Here is a 10,684-nt window from a genome sequence, read left to right as displayed (position 1 = left end):
TTTGTGTTTAAGTGCACTACAATTGAAAAAGTATGTGCCCGAAAGCTTTCTTTGTAAGGAGTACAGAGAACCAGTGAAATGCAGTGAGGTATATGATTATGTTGACACAAAAAACCTCGGGTCCATTTAGGAGGAAACACTATACTTAAGCTTGGCCAGTCAATACCAAACAGTGTGGCGCTCCCTTAAGGCCAGTGTTACTTCCTTTTAGTGTGCCACATGTAGACTTGTCTTTAATCCACCACAACATGAACAACACAGTCAACTCCTCTCTTAGCCGATACAGTAGGCACAGGCCTGGCTGGCAGGACATGCACTTAGCCAGAGCTGACATGACATGATCAAAGGAATACTATGGGAGTACATTGTACAGCATGGAGCCCCATGTTATTTCAAGAAAAAGCATTTTAACATTGGTTTATTTTTAAATACTGTAGGTCAATTTAAAAATAAAGTGTACTTTAAAAAATGTGATGTTTGTCTTCACTTCTATCACATAATAACAAAATGTTCTAAAATAATAGAAAAATAAAACAAAATTATGCCAAAATTGTAGTTTTGTTGTGCAGCACTCACTACACTTGCAGCACATTATTCAATAAAATACAACATGCAATCATCCATTATCCAATCAATTGAAGTCGACAGCTAACCAGTTATTGTGCTTCTCAGGAGGCTCTCAGCATGCTCTCAATAGACGCCCCAAATCATGTAATCATACGGTTTTAAATGCATATGCTATTAGAGATGGAGAGGGTCACCTCCTAGCCTCCTCTGTCTGCTGCTAATCCTGTAGCTGAATTTGAGAGGTTGGCTTTAACCCAGGTGTCTGTGGGGTAATGGGGGCCAGGGGACTCAGGGAGGGTTGTCACGGCTGGGACTGGCTGGCAGGCCCTGGTAACAAGGGCCTGGTCTGCCAACCGGGGGCGTGAAGGGACTGTGGTGTCCGTAGCTAATCCACCTCAGGGCTTTCACCATTAGAATACATAATGTGAATCTAGTCATTTGGAAGGGCTCCAGATCGTGCTCTTCAAAATCCTTTTAGATAATTCGCTGCCTGTCCCCCTGCCCTCACTCACCCTCGTTGCCCCTCCTCAAACCTTCACCTACATCCACCCCTCCCACAACCACCATCCCCCATTAGCCCCCCTCCATGGCGACTGGTGCCTGCCTGACCTCGGGGGCAGGATCGGGTCCCATCTGAGGAGCCAGGGCAGCTGCCAACCATGGCCACTTCAACGCAGGCCATCCGGATGATTGCGTTTGTCAAGCCGCCACTCCGCGTCAACCCAGTGCAGGTTTGATCATCGCAATTAGGCTGGATCAGGGATGCCATCTCTGCCACAGAGAGGGAATGAGAGAAGGAAGAACAAGGGAGGTTGAGGGAGGGCAGAGGGGTGGTTTGTGCTGGTTTGACAGTCAGAAAGCAGGTGGAAAGACTCGCTGCGTTTTTGCATCCCGTTTAACAGTGAGACAGACGTCCACCTTCACATTTTGTCCCATGTACCTTCTCATTATCCACACAGCAGCTCCTTAACACTGTCCCTGAATATGGTTTACTGTATAATGGTAAAATAACCCTAGAAAACACAGACATTCTAACTTTACAAGCAATAATGCTTTCTGATCGGTGATACCAACTACCTAACAAACAGACCCCCCCCAAAAAAAATAAAAAATAAATAACATGTCTTGAGAAACACAGCAGAGTTTATGCAATCCTAATTCTGGACCTCCAGAAATGAATGGCTCATTTTACACACATTTCTATGGAGTATTATGAACATATGGTAACTGGCTGACCTCAGGCTAACCTTGAATAAAGGGACAATTAAAAAAAGCAATTATCGCAGACACAGAAGGTCCTTCTGGAGGCTTTGTTAAATAAAGACGGCACAATCACATTGTATCTCAAATATAAAGAGGACTCTTCAATAACTATGTAACGGTTTAGACACATTCCAGAGAACAGCTCAATGGCTTAGGCTAATATACCTGCATGTTTCCCCCTAATGCACAACATACAGTGCCTTCAGAAAGTATTCATACCCCTTGACTTAGTCTACATTTTGTTGTGTTACAGCCAGAATTCACAAGACCCCACAATGACTAAGTGAAAACATGATTTTGGAAATTTTGGCAAAATTATTTAAAATGAAATACATAAATATATATAATTTACACAAGTATTCACACCCCTGAGTGAATACACATTAGAATCACTTTAAGCAGCGATTACAGATGTAGGTCTTTCTGGGTAAGTCTCTAAGGATCTTTGCACACCGGGATTGTACAATATTTGCACATTATTATAAACTCTGTTAATTTGGTTGTTGATCATTAATTGACAGCCATTTTCAAGTCTTGCCATAGATTTTCATGCCGATTTAAGTCTAAAACATATCTAGGCCACTCAAGAACATTCACTGTCATCTTGGTAACTCCAGATGTATATTTGGCCTTGAATTTTAGGTTATTGTCCTGCTGAAAGGAGGATTTGTCTCCCAGTGCCTGTTGGAAAGCAGATAACCAGGTTTTGTGCTAGGATGTTGCCTGTGCTTAGCTCTATTCTGTTTTTTTTATCACAAAAAAACTCCCCTTAGTCCTTGCTGATGACAAGCATAACCATAACACGATGCAGCCACCACCATGCTTTAAAATATGAAGAGTGGTACTCAGTGATGTGTTCGATTTGCCCCAAACATAATGCTTTGTATTCAGGACAAGTTAATTTCTTTGTCATATTTTTTTACCTTTGTGCCTTATTGCAAACAGGGTGCATGTTTTGGAACACTTTTATTCTGTACAGGCTTCCTTTTGTTAATAACTCTGCAATTTCGGTTTCGGTTAGTATTGAGTAACTACAATGTTGTTGATCCATCCTCAGTTTTCTCCTATCATAGCCATTAAATTCTGTTACTGCTTTAAATTGTCCTCATGGTGAAATCCCTGAGCAGTTTCCTTCCTCTCTGGCAACTGAGTTAGGAAGGATGCCGAATTCCTTGAAGCGGCTGGGTGTATTGATACACCATCCACAGTGTAATTAATAACTTCACCATGCTCAAAGGGATATTCAATGTCTGCTTTTTTTGTACCCATCTGCCAACAGGTGCCCTTCTTTGCGATGCATTGGAAAACCTCCCTTAGTTGAATCTGTGATTGAAATTCACTGCTCGACTGAGGACCTTCCACATAATTTCATGTTTGAGGGTACAGAGATGAGGTACATTCAAAAATCATATTAAACACAATTATTGCACACAAGTCCATGCAACTTATGTGACTTGTTAAGTACATTTTTACTCCTGAACTTATTTAGGCTTGCCATAACAAAGTGGGTGAATACTTATTGACTCAAGGCATTTCAGATGTATTTTTTATTAAATTGTAAACATTTCTCATAAAATAATTTCACTTTGATATGGGGTATGGTTTATAAGCCAGCGACACAAAAATTGAATCCATTTTAAATTCAGGCTAACACAAAATGTGGAAAAAGTCCAGGGTTGTGAAAACTTTCTGAAGGCACTGTATACTGTGTGATGAAGTGTGGGGGGTGGTGGAATGGTGTGAATACATGGAAAACAAAAAGGTTAGAAATAAGTTATAGACTAACATTTTAACGGATAAACACATTGAATTGTTGGGTGTGTATATAGTGTGCAACATTTTATTTGTATAGTTTATTATCTGTCAACTCTACAAAGTTAGGTGTGTGTCAGCTCATACTTTTTAATGGACTAATAAGCTAAACTATAATGATTTATTAGGGAAAAAAAGTAAATTTGCAGTGAATGGAATTTATAGATGAAGAAGGTGAATAATAAAAAACTTTATTGGTTACATATGCACATTGCTTGTTACGACTAATAGATATCGCACAGTATATGAACAAAAAAAGTGCTTTAATGTACACATAAGAACATAGCTAGTATACAGACAATACAGGCAAATAAATAAGAGCACATTTGATTAAATCATTGCTGAGTGACAGACGAAGTGAATGACCTGAGTCTAACTGAAGGAATTTGCCTTTGTTATCCAAATCTATGGTGCTACCGCCCCCTAGTGGGCAGATATGAGCCATGAATTCAAAGACACCATATTCTTTGTTTCAAATAGAATTCTGATGGGATGGGATTACCATAACGTGTTAAAGGCAATACCATCACACTGAAAGTGTGAGCATTGCTTGTAAACATTGCAATCAAGAGCAGCAATTCTGCAGACTGAGGGGTAATAGGCTAAATCTGAGCTTCACCCTGAGATATCAAAATGGCTGAGCACAAAAAGGAGCTGCAGTGTAAATACAATGGAAATCAACATGATGCCTACTCAATAATGTTGGTGCTAAGAATACTGTTATTCTGATAGGAAAACAGCCCATATGAGACTAAATATGGCCTATAAAAAAAATAGCATTTACCGCACAATAACCTCAATCTACAGTGTAACTGTCAACTGATTTTAGTTTCTCCTTCACTCCATGTTGATCACATAAGATTAAGTCAAAAGCCAAAACAGATTGTCCACTTCAGGTCATTTGACATGTTTCAGTATAGGACGAGGAGGCAGAGCCCCATCTTGTGTGGGGGCATGGTCTCTGGGTGTAGTTTTCAGTTTTTGTTGTTTAGGTGTTCTGCTAGGGTCACTGCTAGGATGTGGACCCTTACCCAGGAGGAAGCGCTCCCATTCTGGGATCTTCTCCTCAACTGATGCCCAGTAACGAGTCTGAAACAAGACAACAGTACAGCGGCCTGTGTCAACAACAATCTGTGACCCCCTGACTGTATTTGATTATCAGGTATAGTAGGGTCAAGCTGCAAAACAACTCAAAATAGCTCCCATTGAAAATTAGGGGAGGCAAGGCAATCTTCAGAGAGGGCATGTATTGTTAATTTGTTGTTACTAAGAGATCCCTTACCTCCAAACTGAGGATGTCAGGGTGTGGGAGTACTCTTGTTCTGAGACGATTCTCCATTTTCTGCAAGTCCTGTATTTGGAGAAAGGATCAGCCTATCACAAATTCAGCAGCTATTCCTTTACACATGGCCTTCAAAACCTACAGTATACCAGCCTCATCGACATGCACAATAAAAGGCATGCACTGAACGTGTACATTCAAGTAGAGAACCTAGCAGCAGGTCTGAGAGGCACTTGGTAGATTCATACCTGGAGGAGCTGGGAGTTTCTCTCATGTGCAGCTTGTGACAGCTTCACCTGCTGCCTCCTCTTGTTCTTCTGTTGCTCATATCGACTTTCCATCTGCTGAAGGAGCACAGCCCTCTTCCCTAGACTGACACAACATGGATGACTTCCTTAGCTATGCTTCCATGTGAAAATGAGCTTTAGGCTCTGCATGTTATTCAAGTTAAATTGAGCTACCTATACTTTTGTTCTGGATATTCAGCAAGCCAAAGCCACTTATGACATTTTAAACAAACTCTCAGGGGGCCAGCTAAAGTTAACTAAAGGGCTTGTTTGACATTGCAGCCGACAGTGCAAGCAACTGCTGACAGACTGATCTACAAATCACCTTGCATCACAAATAACTACTTAATATTATTTGTAGATCAGTCACAATTGACCCATGATACATCACAGTTTTAATGCTCTTGAACATGCCATTATCAGCTAGCCAGCAGATCCGATCCGCTTGTTTACAGCTGCACTAGGGTCGGACATCGTTCCTGTGTATATTATGACACGAGGAGCCGGCGCGAGATATGGCTCGGAAAACGTACCTCAATCATGGGCCAGCATCCCTGTGGAACACTTGACGCCTTGCACGGTCTGTTACAACAAGAATGTTGAACGACTGCTAGTTTTTCCAGAAAACTGTCCTTTTCCTCTTCATGCTAGGTAGCAGAAGCCGTTAATGTTCAACATGACGCACCATTCTAGAATGGCTGTTGTTGCTACTGCTAGCTACCATGAGGACAAAAACATCAGTATAATTAAAAACGAGCAGTTGCTCAATCTTCTTGTAACAGTTGGGATAAATGGGACAATTCGGAGTATACTGCATTTCTCTACCTGGATTGAGCTGTTTTAAAAGCAATATCTCGCACCGTCTTATTATATGTCTTATTATACACTGAGTGTACAAAACATTAGGAACATTTTACTAATATTGTGTTGCACCCCCCTTTTCCCTCAGAACAGCCTCAATTCGTCGAGGCATGGACCGTACAAGGTGTTGATAGCGTTTCACATGGATGCTGGCCCATGTTGACTCCAATGCTACCCACAGATGTGTTAAGTTGGCTGGATTTCCTTTGGGTGGTGGACCATTCTTGATACACACAGGAAACTGTTGAGCGTTAAAGACCCAGCAGCACTGCAGTTCTTGACACACTCAAACTAGTGCATCTGACACCTACTACCATACCCTGTTCAAAAGGCACAAATCTTGTCTTACCCATTCACCCTCTGAATGGCACACATTCACAATCCATGTCTCAATTCTCTCAAAGCTTAAAAATGAATTTGCGGTATTAACAAGTGACATCAATAAGGGATCATAGCTTTCACCTGGCCAGTGACTGAACGGAGGAGGTTCCGCGAGTCAATGCAATGGAGCCTGAGGTAACGTTAACCGGTCATGACTGTTGTTGACTAGGCTAGCATTAGACACTGGACAACTTCGTTGCAACTTTAGTTGAAGGTAACTAGCTAACTGCACCGGAAGTGTTTTGTGTAACACCCCCCCAGCAAACAACGTTAGCAAGCAACTCTACTGCAACACAGTTTCTCCGTGTACCCGTTATTAGGTAGTTACTGTAGCTAGCTTCCACCTCAGATAGTCAAGTACTGTAATACATTTTGTTGACAGATTTATCTCCACCTCCTTTAGCTAGACTGAAGTTGACATAGCTAATGTTTGCTGAAAAATAAATGTTCCTGTATTTGCTGTGTGTGTTGACAAAGCATTCAAGACAGGTAGCTTGTTAATGCAAAATAACATATTTGGCCCCAGTCTTAACAAAACATGTTTGTTTTCAGGATGACATCATCTCTGAAAAGGTTTTCATCTTGGAGGAGACTGAAGGAGGCAGAGGAGGTACATGTAAACCCATGTTATTTCTAAGGCTATTGTTTATTTAAAGTATATGCAGTGATTCTTGAATATAACTATAGCCTAACAGATGCCTTAATTGTTTTCTACCAACAGGAAAGAAGGGTTAGTACAGCATGCCAAACAGGAAAGAAGGGTTAGTACAGCATGCCAAACAGGAAAGAAGGGTTAGTACAGCATGCCAAACAGGAAAGAAGGGTTAGTACAGCATGCCAAACAGGAAAGAAGGGTTAGTACAGCATGCCAAACAGGAAAGAAGGGTTAGTACAGCATGCCAAACAGGAAAGAAGGGTTAGTACAGCATGCCAAACAGGAAAGAAGGGTTAGTACAGCATGCCAAACTGACCCCTGGCTGCCAGTATTCATGTGCTGCAGTGGAGAAGAGGTCCACCGGGACCATCACTAAAGTGCTTGGGGCCCAGCTAGATAGCGCTCACGACCATCAGTATATAACCGAGTCCTGGCCCAATACGCCACAGATGGAGCTGATGGAGAGTGAGATCAGTGAAGACCATAACTCCCTGTATGAACCTGAGAGCTCAGAATCCCAATCATCACAGTGCGAGCCAAGATATACTATCGATCACTTTAGGGGAGGGGGCTGGTGTTCTGGAAGTAGAGAAGGAACAGGCCATTCAACAGCAAATTCAAAGATACACCTATCCATAAAGGGAATCGGAGTGGAACTGTTTTCTCGTTTCAATGGATGTGCGACCTTGTCACGGCCCTGCTGTTTCGACTCCCTCTCTCTCAACCTATGAAAAGCCAACTGACATTTGCTCCTGAGGTGTTGAACTGTTGCACCCTCTATAACCACCGTGGTTAATATTTTGAAGTAAAAAGGTATTTTGTCAAATTAATTTCATTGATTGATTGTTTGCTGTGCTGAATATTCTCTAACTGTCAGAGTGTTGGGACATATAGTATCTGTAACATACTCATCTGCATCTTAACTTCTTAAAGTGGCAATAGAAACTATAACAAAGTGACTCCCTGCTCCTCTTTTGGTAAAATGCTGAGGGATGCGGCTGGAGAAATGTAACCACTCTCAAATTCATAGGCAGTGCTATAGATGCAAGGACTGACCATCCATGATATCAAAATTGTAATCCTGTTTCTATGATCTGTTTCCACCCAGTTCGCTTTAGCTAAATGGCATATATTATTAAAGTCTACTTTGACTCTGCCAACTAGCTGCCCAGTGTAGATACCATTACTTTCCAATAGATGGTAGGGAGAGGCATAACTTGCAGTGCATTGAGAGTCACAAATAGAACAAAGTTCTATTTAAGCGCCTGGCCACGCAGACGCGCACGAGCAGAGTGAGTGTAATGATTGAATAACATGTATGTGTAAATGTATTTTGCACCGCTTGCGCATGCGACGCGAACGGTGTAGTCTGCATGTAATTCTTCCTTGTGCCCATAGGGTGAACTGGTGATAAACTGCCAGCCTTAATGCTCTGCAAACAAAATCATAAGAAAAGTTAGAATGATACCGAAACTAAATCACAACGTATTCATAATGTGCACTCCCCATTATTGGTTAGAATTAAATTTCATGAATCATGATGCTGTCTGCGATTAGAACTCTAGTCGTCTAATCAAAAGGCAAATGTGTTACCATTGCGCCGCACAGCGCTGGTGATAAATATATGATACTGATTATACATTGAGCACCTAACCACTACGGATAAACCTTAATTTATAATCAAGCAACATTTCACCAATTATTTAACTGGCATATCGGCTGCTGACTGGTCGAGTAACCTCTTCTGGCAGGAAGTCCTTCATAAGGATTAGTGACAATATAGATACTTAGTGTCCAATAAATACATCGCCATCCAGACAGATTGACTGGATGTAAATGCAGCCACCATCGGCTGGGATTTTGTGCTGTATCGCCACCATCTCTCTACAACACACACACACTCATTCTCCAGCATCCCCACTCACACCAGTTTGTGTTCGGCTACGCCAACTCCTTAGCTGAGGTGTTTTGTCTGTATTGTTACTGCCACGAGAACGAACTCTGATCTGGGGCAACGATCGGCCCACAATAACGGTTTCAGTAGGTTTTTATTGGCTCCCTAACTAACATTATTTAATTCTCTATAATAGACTCAGAGTTACTCTGGAAATTCAGCCATTTTTTTAGTTAGCTGGCGTTCTAAATCATAGTGGTTCCATTCCCGGTTAACGTCACATGGTTCTGACTGAGCTAACGTTAGACAACAAGCACTAGCGTTTGCTACCCTTGACGACACGTTACTAATGGTCAAATTTCCCTAAAATTGTTTAACTAGACAATAGCTCACATTTCTTCGTGTTTCTTGTTCAGTTCAACTTCTTCAAATGGAGGAGATGTCATTCTGCTAACTTAACTAGAAAGAGATAGACGCTGCTGACCTTCTTCTTCGATGAGGTATAACGGTGGTTGGCATCCAATATGTTGCATTACCGCCACCTACTAGACTGGAGTACAACTCCCTAATCTAACACTACACTCACAAAAAAATTATATAAATAAAATTCAAATCACATCACCCCACTCCACTATTTAAATCTATTTAGTCATACCTCATGCCAACAACATGAAAGGATTGGACATCACCACTTAACACACCATGTAACTCTTCTGATGTCAAGTCTCACATACCTAACTACTTCTCCGCAGCTGCCACCACAACCTCCATTTTCTGCAACTTGCTATCAATGCTAAAAATCCAATCTTACTGAAACATATATCACTTGTTGGCCTCTCTCTTTGTACTGGTACAGATATACTACTCAAACCACTCCTCTCAGCATCCCTCCCCCTTGACCCATCTTCCTCTACTTTCTTCACTGCTTCAGCATATGACAACTTCTGCACTACTCTAACCCTGGAAACCTCAACCCGCCTATCTCCCATGGGACATTTCTGACTCCAAGCTCCATGGACACCCCTACAGTTAACACATACCACTCCTTCTCCCAATGCTATACATTCCTTTGTCTCATGCCCTTCTGCACCCTTCTCACACTAGGAACCTCCCTCCTACACACTGCTGCCACATTCCCATAAGCTTGACACCTGTAACAATGTAGTGTATTCGGTACAAAAGCTCGAACAGGATAACTTATATATCTTAACATCACTTTGTCGGGCAGAGACTCAAAACTCAAAAGAACAGACAATGACTCTTCTGTTTCACCACTCTCGCCACCCTGTCTGCGTCGCACCAAACGACGAGCATCCCGAACACCAGGAATCTTCAGTTGGTCAACTTTTACATTTACTGCTACCCAAGTAATCGCTCCTTTTCTTGAGAGCGAAACAATTCACATTTCTTGACCTCATTTGTTTAATGCCGAGCGCCTTCTCCCTCTGACCAGCAGAAACAAACAATTATCACAAGACCACTTCTGGTTACCCTCACCGATTCCACAGTACCCAACTCTGTTTTCACCCACCCTGAAATCACAAATGGATCAGGGTCCACTTTTTCCAAAAAACTTCACTCCTAATGTCAAAGACTCATCTTTATCCTGACCCTTGGTGCAAGCCTCAGGCTCCGAGAACTTCACCACACCTACCACCTCCAACACTTTGCCCTCATTCGCT

General features: G+C 41.9%; 1 protein-coding gene across 3 annotated transcripts; it reads right to left on the bottom strand.

The window, feature by feature from the left end:
* Window positions 1-3,817: 3,817 nt before the first annotated feature.
* Window positions 3,818-9,554, bottom strand: cep15 (centrosomal protein 15). Of its 3 annotated transcripts, none has more exons than XM_021569598.3 (4): window positions 9,396-9,554; window positions 5,173-5,296; window positions 4,925-4,993; window positions 3,818-4,731 (listed from the first exon to the last, which is right to left on the bottom strand). In XM_021569598.3, exons 1-4 carry the CDS (start codon window positions 9,446-9,448, stop codon window positions 4,540-4,542), a joined length of 438 nt encoding a protein of 145 aa, XP_021425273.3. In that variant the 5' UTR covers window positions 9,449-9,554; the 3' UTR covers window positions 3,818-4,539. The 3 variants fall into 3 exon arrangements, with proteins under 3 accessions (XP_021425273.3, XP_021425274.3, XP_021425275.3); XM_021569599.3 differs by having other exon boundaries at window positions 7,425-9,506; XM_021569600.3 differs by having other exon boundaries at window positions 9,034-9,411.
* Window positions 9,555-10,684: the final 1,130 nt, after the last annotated feature.

The sequence above is a fragment of the Oncorhynchus mykiss genome, chromosome 17, assembly GCF_057628025.1.
Source record: "Oncorhynchus mykiss isolate SJ-2025 chromosome 17, ASM5762802v1, whole genome shotgun sequence".
In the NCBI taxonomy this organism is placed as follows: Eukaryota; Metazoa; Chordata; class Actinopteri; order Salmoniformes; family Salmonidae; genus Oncorhynchus; species Oncorhynchus mykiss.
The sequence above is the reverse complement of the archived record's forward strand: the minus strand, read 5'-3'. Positions and strand labels throughout refer to the sequence as shown.